An 18,426-nucleotide genomic window follows, 5' to 3' on the forward strand; every position below is an offset into this window, starting at 1 on the left:
GAAATCCTTAAAATCTAGCATGTTGTGTTTTCGTTTTGTGTGATACTTATCATCTCCTTAGAGACACTTATGTTCAATGCCAGCTGTCAATGTCCTGCACAATTAAACTTATAGTTCCATTAAAACCCAATGTGAACATCTTCAGTTTCCGTAAGAGGCAATGAGTAGAGGAGATGTACTGACATATTCACATCACGATTATTTGACATGTTCCAAATCAGAGTTCTCTCCTGTACAACCCCCCCAACAAAACAAACAAACAACTTATTCCAAACATTGTTGGCGTCATTTCACACAAACCTCAACTTGATCTCTTCTTTCCCAAAATGGCCTCTTAAAATGCACTTTAAATCAGAAAAACTCATCAATAAATGCGATCGTTCAACCAACCAGATCTTTCATCCCTAGAAACTTCAAAATCAATAGGTTCCAAAGAATGGCTTCCTTTTAATCAGAAAGCAATCAGAAAGCAGGTGCTATTTTCAGAACTGTTGCATTACCTAGTTAGCCTTTATGGATGGTCCTGTGCTTACTGATACATCTCTCATCCGAACTGCTATTTTTGTTGCTCTTTTCCCACTGACATTGCTGATGCTGGCAATATTGCTTTTGAAAGCCATTTCCTTTTCTGCTGATGCTACAGATTCTGCTGAGGTAATGAAATTGCTGTGGTCACTGTTAATGGCCCTGAGTAGCTACTTCTCTCCCTATCCCAAGTGCTTCTATTTTTAGTCTGATCTTACACCCCCCAGGGCCCTGGAAATAAAGAAAAGCCGTGGCACGCAGGTAAGTACCTCATGGCCCTTGTGACCACAAATGACAGCGGGATGATTAGCGGGTGCTAATTGTAGCTCTCCCTGAGCTCCAGACCGTCCCAGAGCTGGGACAGTTCCTCGCACAGCTTCCTTCCTCCAGCACCAGAAAGGGGAAGCGCTGAGGCGGCTGCGGGGGCTGTCACGATATCGGCTTTAGCCAGCAGAGCTTTCCCTCCTGCCAGCAGCCGGGCAGAGGTGCGGAGTCAGTGTCAGAGGGATGGGGCTGGGGTGCCGAGCCCCAGGGAAAAAGCAGAACAGATCCCAAAGCTCCCGAGGCAGGCCCTGCCTCAGCAGCACGACCGGCTCAAGCTGCCGGGGGTCGGCGGTAAGAGGGGAGGGAGCGAACTCCCTGCCCCGCCGCGGGCACCCGGGCAGCGCCTCCCGCCCCGCGGGGCCTCCCCGCGCTCCCCCCCAGCTGTGGCAGCGCCGGCCGGCACCGACCCCCGGTGGCGGCGGGCGGAGGGAGCGGAGCAGGGAGGCAGGGAGGGGCGCCGGAGCGGCGCCAGCGCTGTCCCGCCTCCTCCCCCGGAGCCCATGCTCCCCCTCCGCCTCCATTTCCCGGCGTGCGGCGCGGGCGCGGGGCAGGAAGTCCCGTGCGCCTGAGTCAGGGGCGGCCGGGCGGCCGCTGCCGGGGTCGGCGGCGATGGCGCTGGAGACCCTCTCCCCGGACTGGGAATTCGACCGCCTCGACGACGGCTCGCAGAGTGAGCGCCCGCGGAGGCCGGGCCGGGCCGGGCCGGGCGGGGCGGGTGCGGCGGAGCCGCCTCGGAGCGGGGGGAGGCGCGGGCTGAGCAGAACCTGCTCCACCCGGACCCCCCCGCTGCATCCCCGCCGGGAACGGAAGGGAGGGAGGAGGAAGCAGTGCGGGAGCTGAGCGGGGTCGCCCTCCCCGGCTCCCCCCGGACCCTGCCCCCGCCCCTGCCGCCAGCCCGGCGCTGATCCCCCTGCGGCCAGGCCTGCGGGGGTGGGCGGCCGCTGTGACCTTTCCTCCCACCACCCTCTCCGTAGTTGTCGGGGTTGTTTTGGGGGGGGCGGGGGGAAGTGGCTTTTCCAGCCCTTCATCCTTTGCTCCCTCGGGGGAGTCGCCTGCGGTGCCCTCCGTGTGGCGGGGAGGGCCAGGCTGCTTGTGCCACCCTCTCTTTTCTTCCACGAACGGGGCTTGTCGTGGGGACGGTGTTTCTTTCCTTCCCGGTCATTTCTCGGGGCTCACAAATTTTTGCAGCGGCTTCCTTGGTTATCCAGAGAAGTCACGTCAAGATGTGTTGTAAGCAGTTAGTTGTACTCCGCTTTCATTGGTAAAGGCTCTTGTCACGGGAGTCGGGCGGTCACTTGCAGTTTCACCTTTAAAATATAATTGAATAAGACCTTGTGATGCTGAAATCTTTCACGGTGGATTCATGAGCCCGTCAAAATCCACGTTTTACTCAGCCTGTGGAGGTGACCTAGTTTCTAAACAGGGAACTTATATGGCTGTCACACTGTAATACACACTGTAAATTGAACTGTGCCAAATTAATTATACCAGGTGTTGCTGTGAAAATATGTCACTCATGGACCAACTGTTTCACATATAATGTTATACCAAGGGGTGATACTGTTTATGCCATGTTCATTTAGTCTGGATTTCAGTGGAAACTGAAGCTGTCCTGAGCAGAGCTTTTTATCAATTCTCTAGTTGTGGAAAGGAAAACGTAGCTTTTACTCAAAATGCTAGATCTCCACTAGTTTGACCATGACATGAAGTGCAGCTCCAAGAAATTTACATGACTTTAGCATAAATTTAATATGTCCCATTACCACCATCTCAAGGGTGAGCAAACAGGCTGATCTTCCATCCAGAACAGCACACAGCCTTCTAGAGAAAAGCCAAAGCCAATTCCTGTGATTTGAAAGGCTTTTTTTTGTCCTTGTTGTCTACTTTCACTTTGTATCACTAACACTTAGCAATTACAACTTTCTCAACTGAGGGCATAAGATACTAAGTAAGTCTAGTTTGTTACATCTCTGTCCTAGATATGTATGGACATGGCACTTGCAAGTCCTGTGAGCTGTGAGTTCATTGAATATTGATATTGCTGATTTTATGGAAGAAGTTAAGATTAAGGTGGGGGATCTGTGCTGCTGAGTTGATCTCTTGCATTGTTCCAACTATAATGCTTTAGTTTTATCACCTGAGGAGAAACTAAATCAAACTTTATTGTAAACACATTCTACTTTATGAAGTATGTCTGCTGCTCTGAAGAAAAGAATGATATCTGCTTTCTATGATTTCATTTTCTTCATCTGTGTGAGTCAGTTTATTTAGGAATAATGTTCTGCATCTTAGAAAGCTTTCCTCATCTCCAAGTCATTTTTTATCTGTGCAACTCTGGCTATCTCTGGCTAGCTAAGAGCTTTCACTCTCTTGTTTCACTAAGAAAGTGAGAAATGATTCACACCTGTCTCTTGTGTTATAGATGATCAGTACAAGGTGACAAATTGATGGCTATAAATAATTAAGTATTTGGAAGTATTTAATGAGCTGTAGTGTTGTTCAAATCCATCATTTGTCTGCTAGAAAGGTGGACAGTCTGTGGATCTCTAGCAGAGTGCTGCTGTGAGGTTTTATTTGAGACATGCTCAAATACTCAATGTTTTTGTTTCATAGGGAACTGATTTGAACAGCAGTGCCAATTTCCTACTCTTGTATGACTTTGAAGTTTTTTCTCTTTTTCCTATAAAGCCCCAATGACTGTCAGTTTTGTTGTTCTTAGTTTGTCTTGTGTGTGAAGGGAGGAGATGTGCTTGGGGAAGTACTACAGCACACTTCTATAATATCTCCCCTACTCCAGATTTTCTAGCAGTAAAGCACTGAAGCTGGCTTGGTGGCTGGTTAAAATCCGTTCAGCAGGGCTGTGCATCTATCAGTGTTTTGCTGGTTTGCTGCAGCAGAGCTTGCAGAAGATGCATGGAAAGAACCTGAAAGATGAGATGGATTTGATGGAACAGGATAATATGATGATACAACTTAAGGGCTACGCATCAGTGCCAGGAGTGCTGCTGATGGAGAGTGTTTTGTTCACTTGCTTATCTTTCTACATGAAATTCAGTCTCCTGATCTTGACTGTGCGTGTGCCCTATCTATGCCCATTAATGTGGGAGAGTGTGCTGTGCTCCTTGGGTGGGCTTTGCTGTCTGTGTGCCTTTATGGTTGGCATTGCTGCTGCTTTCAGAGTAGTATCTTAAAATTAATTCAGGTCTTCACTGCAGTCATTTTTCCTTCTCAGTCTCAACCTCCCTGTATGTAGTCCTTTTCATCTTTTCCTTATTAATTTGTCTTTATTCATTCCTCTCTTTCTGCCTGGTACAGTGTCTCAGTCAGATATTTTCTTTCTGCAAAAAATGTTTAAATGATAATTGATTCAGCTCTCCCACTGAAGTAGCCAACAGCTACCATTTGGCTCAGTTGTTTGCAATGAGGATGAGTAAGAAGTTGAACATGCAGAATAAAAGAATATATTATTTTTAACTTTCTAGGCCAGTCTACTTGCTGAAATGGACACATATAAAGCTATGTAAGAGTTGAATTCTTGTGTAAGAAAAGTTCAGTTGTTCAGTTGACCTGCATTCTCTAACTTTTTTTAGACAATCCTGTTTTCAACAAATAACAGAAGATTGTAAGCTGTTAGATTTGTTATCTAATTATGGAGAAGACACTTCAGTCTTCACATGAAAAAGGATTGTTCTTCCTGAGTGTAGAAGCCTTGAACTATAATAATTTACTCTGTGGTTCAGATTATGCAGCTAAGTCAGTAATTGTGTATGATTTGAGGGGGAGTGGGGAGCATCTTAGTATGGGAAGAAAAAAAGATCAGAATAGAGAGAATGAAACTTTTCTTTGCACCAATTGCCTTTACATTTACTTTGCTAATTAAGACCACTGTTGTTGGTGTTTGACCAGCTGAATGTTAGCCTTTGAACCTATTTGTCCCTTTGAACCTACTTTCCTCTAACAGCACTGCTGTGCATTTCAGTGCCCAGCAGAAGAAAAATTCTGCTTGAGGAGGGTGAATTTGAAAGTGGGAAGGAATGACTAAAAGCCATAAGCTTTCCATGTAATGCTCAAATAGCTCGCTGGGAGGGAGAAGTGGAAAGAGGATTGCTGGAGATTCAGCTGCTACTCAGGCTGAAATGATTAGACACATTGCCTCAAGGTTCTTATATAAATGCATATGTACTGAGGGGTAGAGTCACCTGCTGTGTTACAATTTCTACAGTCATTTCTTTGCTCAGCAAATTACGTGATTTTTAAGGTCTTAGTTTGACAATACATGTACCTTGAAATAAAAACTTTTCTGTCTACTGCTTAGATGTTTGATATTCTTTAAGTAGTATTTGAATTTCTTTTAAACCAACAATAACTTACGGGATTTTTTTAGAGAAATAAGATTTTTGTATTAAAGCTGCATTTTATTAAAGAAAAATGCCACAGCTAAATGAGGAATACAGGACTAAAGCTGAATAGCAACAGATGAAATGTTTTTAATAAAGTTTTTTGATATTGCAGTTTATTGAATTGTCCATAAAACTGTACAAATGTTATCAATTCTCAGAAATTCATGCTGAAGTGCAATTGAAGAATTATGGAAAATTTCTTGAGGAATATACATCTCAGCTGAAGAGAATTGAAGATGCTTTGGATGACTCTGTTGGAGATGTTTGGGACTTCAGTCTTGATCCCATTGCTTTGAAGGTCTTCATATATTTAATATATATATATACATTGTAACTGTTACTTTTCTAGTTCGTTCTTCCCTTCAAAACCTCAGCAGTAAAAGCTTGATGCATTTGTGCTCTTAAAATTTTGACTTTTGTGTTTGAGAAACCTATCCCATATGACTTTAATTATCAAGTAATTAATAAATTGGTGCATATCATAAGAGAAGATGTTTTCATATTATTATTTTCTAGTCTTATGGATACTAGCAGAAGCTAAATGAATTTCCAATTCTTCATGTGTTGGGAAGGCTGGTTTCAGCAGACTTCTTCCCTGTGACTGGTGGTGTTTTTATCTGGGGGCCGGGGTTCCAGGAGAGCTCACTAATAGTTGTAAAACTGTAGAGCAAACTGTGTGTGTATTTTTAGGTTGTGTTTTGACCTAATGGCCTTGGTACAGAATTGGCTGTTTTCTTGGTCACAGGTTCTCTCTCCTCTGAGGAGCATTATTTTTTCCTCTTCACTGAATTTCCAGACATAGCTTAAAAGCGCTTTTGTTGCCATATGAAACTTGTCTGTGCTGAAGATGCACTCTGAAGCAATCATCTGTCTGAATAATTTGAATAAATTATGTGTAGGGCCACCACAGTACTGGATGTTTATGCACTAGTCAAAATCAGGCTGACTTAAGTACATATTGTCAGTGCCTGCATACAGATGTATTTTCTGCTTCCTGTTTCTGGCAGCTGGGATTATTAATTAATGTTTTAGATTTCCTGGGCTGTTTTTTTCCTACATATGCCATAATGACCATGCTTTTGCTTTTCAAGTTTTGTAAGTAAATTGTTATAAATGCTATGTAATATACCTAGTTATTTGCCTGTCTGCCTAGAGTGAAAGGAAAGGTATTCCCATGTAAAGGTGAAGAGTGAAGGTTTCCTGCAGTGCAGGTTGCCAGTAATGTGCAATTGTGGCTCTCTTATTACTGACCCTATTTGAGATTAAACTGGGGGAATACTTGCCTAATTGGATAAATGTATTTTTGACTAATGTTTTCTAAAGTTGCTTATTTGTTGTTTCTGTTTGGTTGTTCTGTGGTTTTTTGTTTGTTTTTATTTTAATTTTAGCTTTTGCCATATGAACAGTCCTCCCTACTGGAGCTCATAAAGACAGAAAACAAGGTAAGTGCTTTATGCTTAACAGAAAAAAAAGTTGTTCAACCTCAACCCAAGCCCTTTAAATGTGAACTTGTTTGTAATCTGTGTGATTTTTTCTTTTCCCCCCCTGCTTTGAGTCTAGGTTCTAAACAAAGTTATAACTGTGTATGCTGCTCTTTGCTGTGAAATCAAGAAGTTAAAATATGAGGTAAATTCAGCTGACTTTTATTATTGTATATGAAAAGGTTTGCAATTTGGCAAGCTGATATATAGATTTATTTTTAGTAGTAAAGAAACAAGATATGTCTAAATAATTTTTGCAGCTTGATTACATATATCCTATTTATTAAAAAACAAATTTCTGCTTTTGTTGTTAGGCAGAAACTAAATTTTATAATGGCCTCTTGTTTTATGGAGAAGGAGGTAAGTAGCTCCCTTTACTGTAAAAGTTTGTAGTTTTGCGTTATTGCTTCAGGTTATATTAAATGCTACAATGTCTGTAATTTTATAATGTGGATACATGCTTTCTCTGTGTCTTTAACTATTGCACACCAAATAGAGAACTTTGAGGGGATAGGGATACATGTTAGTGTCTTGTAGCTGTCCTGAGTTAGCCTAAGATAATAATAAGGTTTATCTGAAAAGCCTTGTTACCTGCTGTAAGTATTGTTACATTAACAGGAAATTTTGTTGCAGCCTTATTTGCATGGGAAATAGGGAGTGTGAGCTGCTGAGGTTGTATTAAATATCTTATGTACAGCTTGTCTACCGTAGCAGCTGTTTTGCAAGGTATGGCATTGAAAACATGTTTCAACATTGAAACATATCCTAAACCAACTTATTTTGTTTTGGGACTAGATTTGACATTGGTTGTAGTAAAACAATAACTCTGTGATTTAATTGTAGTAAAACAATGAAACCATTAACAAATAATTTGACCAAAGTCCTGACCTCTTCATTTATGCAATTAGTATTCCACAAGTTGGAGTGTGTTGATGTCACCTGCCCTTCCAGAGCAGGTAACTCACACCACATGTTTAGACCATGGCATAAGATGGGCACAAGTAATTTTAAGTCAATTCACAGATCATGAGACCCTGCTTTAGGTGAAAGCTGATTTTTGTCTTGGAGTTAAACTGGTAACTCCTGAATGACTGGCCTTAAGCTTCCACCTTAAGGGATACTAGTGTGGGAATAAGCACAGATCTTGGTCACAAGGACTGAATATATTAAAGAGTTGCTTCAGAGACCTATCACCCAACTTTGTTTGTATTTCAGTAATTTGAAAGAGAGGGAAAGCCTTTTCATAGTAGTATTGTAAAAGGGCATCCTTAAAGCTTTTCAGGAGACGAGAGTGTGTGATGGAAATATCAGGGAATGTGAAATCTTTGAGCTCAGGACTGTTTAACATTCATTTAGGTGTTATATAAAATGACTATTGTGGTTAAGGAGCATGGAAAAGTGGGGGATTTGTTATATGGGAGGTTTTTTGGTGTGGTGGTTATTTTTCCTTCTTTTCTTAGCAGACTTGCATGTCTTATCAGATACGGTTTTAAATATTTTAAAGTCATACACTGCCAAAATGGTACTGGGAGATCCCTCAGAATTTTCCATGTCTCTAGCATGAAAAAGTCAGACTGTAGCAGATTAATATACTGCAGCAGCAGTTTGTTCCTGATGGGGGTGGTGCAGGGAATGCTTGGGAATGGCAGGAACTGAGAGGTCGGCCTTCTGAGGTTTAGGTAGGAATGCAGAAATGATGTTCTCTATTACCATGTCCCTACTTGTAGCACTTGCTTTGATAACAGCAAGCTTGCTTACTTTAAACAACTGGCAAAGTTACTGGCTCAAGGATGGCTGAAATTTAAACAAATACTATGCTGGCTTGTTCCATCTGTGTAAAGAAAATTTTTCCCTCATCTTGTCTTTGCATTGAGTAGGTCTAGGAACTTTAGGTAGTTGGATGGGATTTTTTAGGACATACATTGAAGAGATTAAAGTTTGCACAAAATGTGTAAAGAGGAAGCAATGCAATATTTAGTATCTTGTCCCAAAGCTCCATGTTAGAGAAGTATGGAGACTCTAATCTCTGACAGCTCTAAAAGAATATATTTTATGTTGCAAGAAGACCTGCATTTCTTAGGCAGGTAAACTTGTAATTTTAAGTGAGCTTTTTTTGCTCAGAATGACCCAGAAGAAAAATCTCGAGTCTACAGCATCTGTTGTCTCAATGGGAAGACAGTATTTTGTCAGGTGATGTTCAAACTACTCCAGATGACTGAAACAGTTTGGCATGGGTGACGTAATTATTGCATTTCTGTGTTCTGTGTCATACTGATAATGCTGTGAAGCTATGGTGGTAAGCCTGTTCTTCTGTGCAGAAGAATATGTAGGAAAAAGAAAATGAATTCCTTCTGGTTAATCATGTAGAATATTCTTTCAAAAAAAACCACCTGGATGTTTCTTGCAAGATAAATACCTAGTATTTTCATGCAAATTTCTTAAAAATGGAAACATTTATATGAAGTTACATAATAAGTATGCCTTTAAAGAATTACTGGTTTTATTCTTTTTCAGATGAAAGAGACTTTTCCCAGCTTTGTATCTAATTTATAAACCATGTAATTTTTAATGAAAAAGAAACTGCAAAAATAAGTCCACCTTAGGACAGCAAAATGAAGAGGTTTTGGGGCTCCATCAATACTTATAACAGTGCACTCTACTTGTATGACAAATAAATGGCTTGGAGGCCAAGCTTCAACATCAATTTAACAGGTACAACACAGGCTTTAGAAAGTGTTGACAAATGTTTCTCTTTTAAGCCACAGATTCCAGCATGGTGGAGGGAGATTGCCAAATACAGATGGGAAGATTTGTTTCTTTCTTACAGGTAGAGTATGTTTTGATTGTTTGACAGCAATTGTAATCTTAATTTTACTTGCAAAATAGATTTAACATATCCATATCCTGTTTGCATTTTGCTGAAAGGCATAGCAGTCATTTGATATGTTACTATGTTTTGCCTGCAGACCTGTCACAACCAGCTGACATATCACATATTGTTTAGGGATTTTTTTGTACTGGAAATCTAATGAGAGAAGGAATTAGAATTTACTTTTAAAATATTTCAATAGGAGAAGATAAATTGAGGTTGCTTTCATCTGATGTTAAAGGTAGCTATTTTTATGGGTCTGGCTAACAAGTTTTAGTGTTCATTGAACACTGGAAATGGGTTGTTTTATACGTTTGGGTTTTTTTTAGCTGGTAGAAGAAAGCAAAATCAAAGTATGTACCTGAAAAAATTTGCTTGTGTCTCCTTCAAATGTTTTTGGAAGAACACTTATACAGCTTGGTTGTTCAGGATCCTTTGCATGAAAACAGGATCTGTTTGTCTTCTGAGGATTTCCTGTGCTCTTGAGTTTCAGTCTGTTGTGGAGTTTTTTGTCCTTAATATAACTTAAGTGACTGTCCCATTCCAAAAATGTTTCTATTTTTATGCAATATTGCCTATAATGAAACATCTGTGTTGAAGCAGAGAATATAGAGGAAGCTTCCAGAATGTTTAAACAAATTCTGGTTTAACAAGAGTTAAAATTCCTGTTCTTGCTGTATAGCAGCATGGCAGTAATCATTTACTGTCATGACAAGTCAAATGCTGTAGGAAGTAATTTCTCAACTTTTTACCATGCTGAACTGCAGTGAATTGTTAGGATCTCTTGGGTTTTCTTCCCCGTTTTCCAAGCTCTTTGTTTTATCAACTTTGTAGGTTTCAACCTTCATTTTCTGTTTCTTTCCTAGCAGATGTTTGAGACCTTTTAGTGATTCTCAGGTGGGGCTACTGTACATTTGTGTTTTTCCAGAGCTAGGATGCTCTGTCCAGGTGGAAGCTGAGAGCAGGGTCTCTGGCTGTCTGGATTTCTATGTGCATTGCAAATGAACTCTGTAAAATAAGTCTGTTTATTTAAGGGATTTATGCTGATATGTATATTTATGGGGTAAACACTACACAAAAATACAGCAGTATTCCTTCTGAGACCACTTTCTGTGCTGTGATGTGTTAGGAATTGTTGAAAAACTTTGGAAGGAAGGGACATGCAGGATGTTACCCCAAAGGGAGGGTTTACTGTGCTAACAGATGTGTGCTATTTAGGGTAAAGCTATGAGGAAAAGGTTTTGCTTGTGAAGTTTGTTGCTTTTCAGCAGCGGTATTCTCTGAAATCTGTTTCGTGTTCTATATCCCTAGATTAGGAAATGCTGTTCTGGTCACTGTTATAAGCATATCCCCAGGGGTGGTGTGAAAATAAGAAGTTGACAAAAAGAGGTGAAAAGTATTTTTCATAGAGCTAATGTCCATGTATTGGTTTATTGGCTCTTCTGAGCTTTCTAGAATTAGCTAGATGCAGTAGCCTCAAATTTGCTAGGCAAAAAAAAATTTTAAAAACATTATCAAAATAATGCTCTGAAACATTAGTTTAAAATTACAATCTTGTCTGTATTATGTAGCTGCTAATATGCATGTGCTGTTGAATTGGACTACTTTCCAGAAATTTTAAAATGGCAGCTCGTGCTGCCTCCCCAGGAAACATGATCTCAGCTGTGTATTAATCCATTCTTCTGGAATCTGTTGGCTTATTTCAGCTGCATTTGTTAGAGCAGTACAAGAAGTAATGTTTTGTGAAAACTGGTGACTAATAGAAGGCAGAAGCCCAAATAAGATCTATTTTTAATGGAGAGGAAGACACAATTCAGCTGTTAGCCAGTCTCCTGGCAGGCTGGCTGTTCAGCCAGTGTGGGCTGTCTGCTATAAAGCCATCTGTGTGCAGACTGGCTAGACTCATCACACACTGACATTTCCCTGATGGCATTTATAAGATAAATTAATGAGCAGGTATTATTGCAGTTAAGGGAAACTCAGATTCATTTATCCTGTTGTTCAAGGAATGCATTGTTAAAATCCATTGTAGAAATTAAAACAGTCCTTTATATGGTCAGACTTGACACATTCTTACTCATTTTGTTACGTAACTGAGCTGAAGTTCTGTCTTGGTCAGGCAAACCTCTCAAAGACACTGACTTTGTTTGTTTTAAAGCAGTATTCTGTGGCTTATCACTCTTAGAGTAGGTACAGGCTTCTGTGGTAATTTCTAATTTGAACTTGGCTATTAGCAGCATCCAGAGTGTGACTCTTAGTGGGAAAAAAGCACAGCCTCTGCTAACAGGGATAGTGTCCCTGAAAGTACTTGGGCTCTGTTGTCAAGTCACTTCTTTACTGTCTTTGATAATTTGAATTGATAGTATAAACTGTCAGAGTTGTACTGGAAGCTTGTGTTTGGTAGTTCATTAGCTTAGTCTCAGATCCTTTTTCAGAGCTGTTAGTGGGATGTTTTCCATCCTGCTGTAGGTCCATCCACTGACTTGGATTACGGATATAGTTGGAGCTTGAGCTGCAAACTCTGTAGTTTATGTTTGATGTTTTAGGTGTAATGATAACTTGTGTATGAGGAGGATCTATGCATTTATGTGCATTTTATTTTCTTGTATTTCAGGAGCTGTCTTGCTTTGTTACCCGATGTTACGAAGTGGTGGTGAATGTAGTGCATCAGCTGGCTGTTCTGTATACCAGCAACAAGTAATTATTCCCTAAAATGCTGTTTTATTTTTATGTAGAGTTAAATGTATAAAATATGAATGTTATATTTAAGGCATGGTCATTTTTGGAATTAGAGATATAGTGCTTTGCTGTGCAAGTTTGGGCTTCATAAATGGTTGTGGAAGTGGTTTTGGTTTATTTTCAGAAAAAATAGTGTTTGTATATAATAAGATGCAAGGATTTAATTATTTGTCATTTTTAGTCTTTATGTTTAAGAAATATTGGTTTTTTTCATCCTTGCTCTTTTTGAGATGTTCCTCCTGTTGCTTGATTACATAGATTAAAAATCAGATCACTTCTACAGTCTATTTTTAAAATGTAAATCTTGGCATATATTCTTCACAGAACAGCCATGATAAATATGAGCTGTTCTAAAGATTAAAAAGGCATTAAAATATTTATTTTATTTACAGGAATGCACCTAAAATTATAGAGACATCTGGAGTTCATTTTCAGGTGGGAATGATTTGGAACTCTTTTGCTTGTGTTAACATATATCTAGGTCTTGATGATTAATCCTGAGAAAAACAGCATGAAAGTGACTTTTGAAGACAGCTTTCAATTTGGAATCTCCTTTAAAAGTTTTATTTTATTAATCAGCTTTTTCTGGCCTTTACGTGGGAAGGCCTGGTATCTCCATGTCTGTCATATTCTAGCTTTCTTAGAAGTGAAGTGTTTGCATGCTCTGTTATTGCAATGTGTGCCTCTGCATACAGGCAATATTAAAAATTATGCTTTCAGTGTCAAGATAGATCAGGGAATTTAGTTTGTGTGCAGACACCCCTTTAATATTCCTTGTGTCACTACAAATAAAATCTTTAAGCTGCCAAACCACAAAATTTCCTGTTTAACTCTCTAGCTGGTACCATGTTGGCTGAAAATACATTGAAAGGAACTGAAATTTTATGTGCCACATATGACTGCAGTAAACTTTCTAATAATTACAGTCCTTTTCTTTCCTTTTTTTTCTCCTTGCAAAAACAGGCAATGTATGAGCATCTAGGAGAGTTGCTCACAGTCTTGATCACTCTGGATGAAATAATTGACAATCATGCCACGCTGAAAGAGCACTGGACCATGTATAAGAGGTGTGTCTCTGATGTGACAAATACTCCCACAGCCTAAAAGATAAAAGCATGTGCGTCTGTGTACGTTACAAGAAAGTCAGTGTGGGAACATGGATTTTGGTAGTCTCTCCAGAAATTTCAGTGAAGAACAGGGCTAAACTCCCATGGTGTCCTTGTAACAGTATCAGTAAGTTTTTAAAGTACTGAATGTTACATTTTCAGTGCAGGGTAAGCATCTTGGCAAACAATATAATAGTTGGTGGGGTTTAAAGAATATTCAGTAAGAAATGTAGTACAGAACTGAGCTAAGACTATCCCTATCCATATTGACCATGGGAATGGGCATACAGCTTTAAGAAGGGATGGTACCTTAAATAAAAGCTAAAGAGTCAACAATTGTAAAGGTAGCTAAATTAGTGGAGTATTAATTGTGTGGAGTATTGTGTCCTTGAAAACCCAAATAAATGGGAGTTAATCAAATACAAATCGCTTATACAGACCTAGTGGATTTTTGTGGGGTTTTGGGGGGTTTTGTTTGTTTATTTTGGTTTTTTTTTTAATTTTGGGGATGCTGCTAAGGGTAGGTGTGGGAATCAAAATCTATTATTAAAATAGTTCAGGGTATGACAAAAATGTGAGCATGTTTATGTGTGTGTTCCACACCTACTCCTTACAGGCTGCTGAAATCTGTCCATCACAATCCTTTTAAGTTTGGGATTCAAGAAGATAAACTAAAACCATTTGAAAAACTGCTGTTAAAACTGGAATGCCAGTTACTTGATGGAATGATATTTCAGGTAATGAACTTAATATTGCCCAGTATGATAGAGGAAGCTTACATAAAAGCAACACTCTTTTCAGAATGAGTGGTTTGTTTGTTTGTATTTTGTTTTTGTTCTGGTTACAGCGATGTGTGAGTTTGGCTCTTGCATCTGTGCCTGGGAGAAAAAAGGCTCTGTTGTAAGATCCTTTCTTGCTCTTCTCATGTGCTTGAACTGTGCCAAGCTTTGAATGGTAGCAGTAAATGCGGACTGTTCTGCCAAACTAGAGAAACACAGACAACTTGGCATTAGGACTGTGTATTATCAGAATTCTGCTTTTGTCCACATAATAGTGAGCAGGTTTACATAGCATAGGTCTTTAATTTAGCTGCAAATCAATTAGTCACTTCAGTGATCTTTAAAATATTTTGAGTGTGACCTGTCATTTGTTGCATACAGGACAGGTTGCTGTCATTAGGGACCACTGTGGTGGTACATACCCCTGAAACATGTGGGGGCACAGGTGGATGAGAAGGATTTTATTACATTTTCAATACAGTTAAATTAAATGTGTTCATACAAGAATCCATCTCTTTAGAAAAGTGTATGTTACAGACACTGAAATGGGATGTTGTGGCACAGTGGGCAGAGGATAATGTTGTTGAACCTGGTCAAAGCAGAGTCAGTTGCTCGGGTCGTGCCATTACATCTTAAGTGGCATAGGGGAAAAGGGCTTGTTCTATAAAAGCTTTCAAAAGGAAAATTGTAGGTAAATAATTAGGCACACTTTGGCTTATTCTTTCAAAGGATGTTGCTACCAGCTATCCATTTTTCATGTTTTATTTCCTTAATGTTGTATAAGTACGAAGACTTCATTATATATTTGAAACATCAGTAGGATTTGACTGGTATTCATTCAGGAAGTTTCCCCTCCTGTCCTGCAAATGCCTCTTCCTAAAATTCATTTAAAAGATTGGATGCAGTCCTGTTAAGGACATTTCTAATCTCTTTGGGAAGTATGAAATGTGCCTCTATTTTTTGACTGTCATGGGATTTTTGCAAGCTCTTTTGAACTGCCAGCAGTAGTGTGTGATTTTATGCTACAAGGTCATGAGCCACATCCTACAAGAACCTTGTGTGATAATCTTGCTAAAGGACAGTGAGTAACGTATTATAACGTGATAATACAAATATGCATCTAGTTTCTTAGCACTAGCTCATCAAATGGTTTCTTTAAAAATGCTCCTTAAAGGAAATGGGGAAATAAATAAAATGGGGCTTTGAATGCCAGGTGTAAGAGTGTTTTAATATTTTCTGGTTTTATACTTAAAAATGGAAGCATAGTTAAGAATCTGTATGTTGTAGAAGTTTAAGGCTTACTTTAGGTTAGTTTTAAATAAATGTGCTCTTCTAGTATTCTCTTGAAAATCAGTAGTCTTTTGAGGTCCAAATCTCATGGCATTATCTTGATATATTGATATTTTTCTCCCTTTTTACTCAGGCTTGTATAGAGCAACAGTTTGATTCTTTAAATGGTGGAGTGTCAGTGTCAAAGAACAGCACATTTGCTGAAGAATTTGCTCATACTCTTCGCACAGCTTTCGCAAACGTTGAAGCCAAACTCGGTAATGCAAGCTCATGCTTTTCCTGCCAGCTTCTCTGTGTCTAAAATTGTTTATATTGTTTGTGTGGGAGTAAACTTCACAAAGGTGTATTTTTTTCAGGTGAACCTTCAGAAATTGACCAGAGAGATAAATATGTGGGCATCTGTGGCCTCTTTGTACTGCATTTTCAGATTTTTCGGACTGTAGACAAGAAATTTTACAAGTCATTGTTGGATGTCTGTAAAAAGGTGAATGCTTTATTCTTTTGTCTTTCAGTAATGAAGCAGGTAATTTTCTGAGTTACATAGCATAGGACAGACTTGGGAAAAGAAAGAACACAAAAAAGTCAGAGAGCAGAGTTAAGAATTCTGTACTTCTTATAACCCCTGTCATTTTCTTTTAAAGATGGTATAAAATTTGTGCATTCACATAGCAGCAAGGTAAAATAAACTTGCAATTTCTATTAAAATCTTTCTTCTCAAGATTAATGTGGCACTGAAGACAAAAAACTGTTAGAGTTATGAGTACTCTGGTGCTGAATAAATGCTGTGGGTTTTGACCTTGGCTGTAAACACTTGTTTTGGAAGACCTCTAAGTGCAAAGTTGACTGGGACTTTTTCATATTGAATGGTGTGAAGAAATTATTAAAATCTCTAATATTGTTTAGAATCGCTGAGAGTGGTTATAATTTTGCCCGTGGTGTCCTTAGTAAACATCTAGGGAAACTTTTTTTAACATCAATGTAATACTCTGTAGAAAACAGTTACACGGAAATAAACTGAACTGTGTTAATTGTGTTTAGTGGTAGTATTTCCTCCTCCTTTTTTTCTTTTCTTCCCAGGTACCAGCCATTACATTAACAGCTAACATTATCTGGTTTGCTGACAACTTTCTCATCCAGAAGATTCCAGCTGCTGCCAAACTACTGGACAAGAAAAGTATTCATACAGTTAAAACACAAAGGGAGAACTTTTTACAGCAGAGGGCACAGTCACTTACCAAGTATGCTTCCTAAATACTGCCTCATGAAGCTGTTTGGCAATTATGTTATAAGCACGTGGGCTTTTTCATTCAGTGTAGTAACGTGCTGTGTAGTGTCTCTCAGTGGTGTTAGTCACTTGTTCCACTTCACTGCAGCACTGAGTGTGTCAGTGTTGCTGCAAAAAGTTTTGGCCAAAACTAAGCTGCTTTTCATGTCATGCTTTCAGAAAAATATATATTATTACACCAAAATAACAGTATTCCTGGCAGTTCTGAATATTTGTTTCAGTTACTTCTGTTTCCATATTTTCAAATTCCCTTTTGTTTTTTAAACTAGTGTCTAGGAACCTGGGATGCTTTGTTTTCTGTTAGGGCTCTCTGCTTTCTATGTGTTTATGGAGGTAAGCTGCTAGTAGGCTTATACTGGAGCTCTCCTCTGCTTGGTGATGATACTTTCTTTGCAAGCATTTCTTTCTTTGTGACTGTTTTTATTGCTTGTTTAATGGTCTTTGAAATTATCTGTATTTGAAAAAAGCCTCTCTTGTTTTGTGTTCTGCGTGTAGTGTGCAGCTCACCTCTTTCTCTTCTAAAATATGCTTAAAGATGAGATGGAATATTTTTAGCTGTTAGTCTTAAGAACAAGTGTACTGCACAGGAAGATGACAGGGCTAAGGTTTGTATGTTTCAGAATAAAAGAAGAAAGTGGAGACTGGGGTCTGTGGAATGGCAGTAAAAACTTATATTTTGCACGTTGCCTTCCAATGCAATAAGGCAGAACTGAGTTGGAGGGGAGGAGGGAAGGAGAAAAAGCAGCTCTGTGCCTGATTCTCTGACAGATTATTTTCACTTCTGCCCTGTTTCTTTTTCAATCCACCTTTTCCTGGCCTTAATTCTTTCCTGGGCTTCAATTCCTAGATAGGGCATAATTGCACTGCTGCTTTGCTTCTGGTCTTGGGCAGTGGTACAAGTCTTAAGATTAAGAAAAAGTTGAGAAAAACTTCTGGGTATTCAAATACATTTCATAGAAACAGAATCATTTAACTTGGAGAAGGCTTCAAAGATCATCAAGTCCAATTGTATCTCAGCAGTGCCAAGTTCACCACTAAACCATGTCCCTAAGGCCCACATCTTTAAATACTTCCAGGAATGGTGACCCAACCCCTTCCCTGGACGGCCTGTTCCAGTGCTTGACAACCCTTTTGGTGAAGAAATTTTCCTAATATTCAATCTAAACCTCCTCTTGGAAGAAGAGACCAGACCCCACCTCACTAAACTCTCCTCTCAGGGAGTTGTAGAGAGCAGTAAGGTCTCCCTGCACCTCTTTTTCTCCAGGCTGAACACCCTCAGCGCTCTTGCAGGGCTTATGCTCCTTCTCTAGCTTTGTTGCCCTACTTTGTACACACAATTTTGAGGATATTGTAATAAAATCCAGATTTTTGCATCTGCTGATTTGAACTGTGCAAGTAACCTTTTCTTGCTTGTTTACAAATCCTTGCATTGGACTATTCCGTGAATATGAGGACTCTTTAGAAGTGTAATTTTTGGCAATGGAATCAATGACCTGAGTACTTCCCAGCTACATCTGCTGTAAGAAGTTGTATTGCAGTGTCACGATTCTCTATTTAGCTCTACTTAACCATTTAATTACAACTAGTGTAATTCAAACAGATGCACTTCTGTAGAATGATGTTACTTA

General features: G+C 39.4%; 1 protein-coding gene across 4 annotated transcripts in view; it reads left to right on the plus strand.

The window, feature by feature from the left end:
- Window positions 1-1,382: 1,382 nt before the first annotated feature.
- Window positions 1,383-18,426, plus strand: part of WASHC4 (WASH complex subunit 4) — a 55,619-nt gene continuing 38,575 nt past the window's right edge. For all 4 annotated transcript variants that reach the window (XM_048302589.1, XM_048302586.1, XM_048302587.1 and 1 more), the window contains exons 1-13: window positions 1,383-1,519; window positions 5,408-5,547; window positions 6,638-6,691; window positions 6,810-6,875; window positions 7,045-7,090; window positions 9,490-9,557; window positions 12,214-12,296; window positions 12,731-12,773; window positions 13,302-13,405; window positions 14,061-14,181; window positions 15,647-15,770; window positions 15,870-15,997; window positions 16,591-16,751. In XM_048302589.1, coding sequence (XP_048158546.1) covers window positions 1,459-1,519; window positions 5,408-5,547; window positions 6,638-6,691; window positions 6,810-6,875; window positions 7,045-7,090; window positions 9,490-9,557; window positions 12,214-12,296; window positions 12,731-12,773; window positions 13,302-13,405; window positions 14,061-14,181; window positions 15,647-15,770; window positions 15,870-15,997; window positions 16,591-16,751 — 1,199 coding nt within the window. In that variant the 5' untranslated portion in view covers window positions 1,383-1,458. The remainder of the gene's footprint in view (window positions 1,520-5,407; window positions 5,548-6,637; window positions 6,692-6,809; window positions 6,876-7,044; window positions 7,091-9,489; window positions 9,558-12,213; window positions 12,297-12,730; window positions 12,774-13,301; window positions 13,406-14,060; window positions 14,182-15,646; window positions 15,771-15,869; window positions 15,998-16,590; window positions 16,752-18,426) is intronic.

Source organism: Corvus hawaiiensis, chromosome 4 (genome assembly GCF_020740725.1).
Source record: "Corvus hawaiiensis isolate bCorHaw1 chromosome 4, bCorHaw1.pri.cur, whole genome shotgun sequence".
Lineage (NCBI taxonomy): Eukaryota > Metazoa > Chordata > Aves > Passeriformes > Corvidae > Corvus > Corvus hawaiiensis.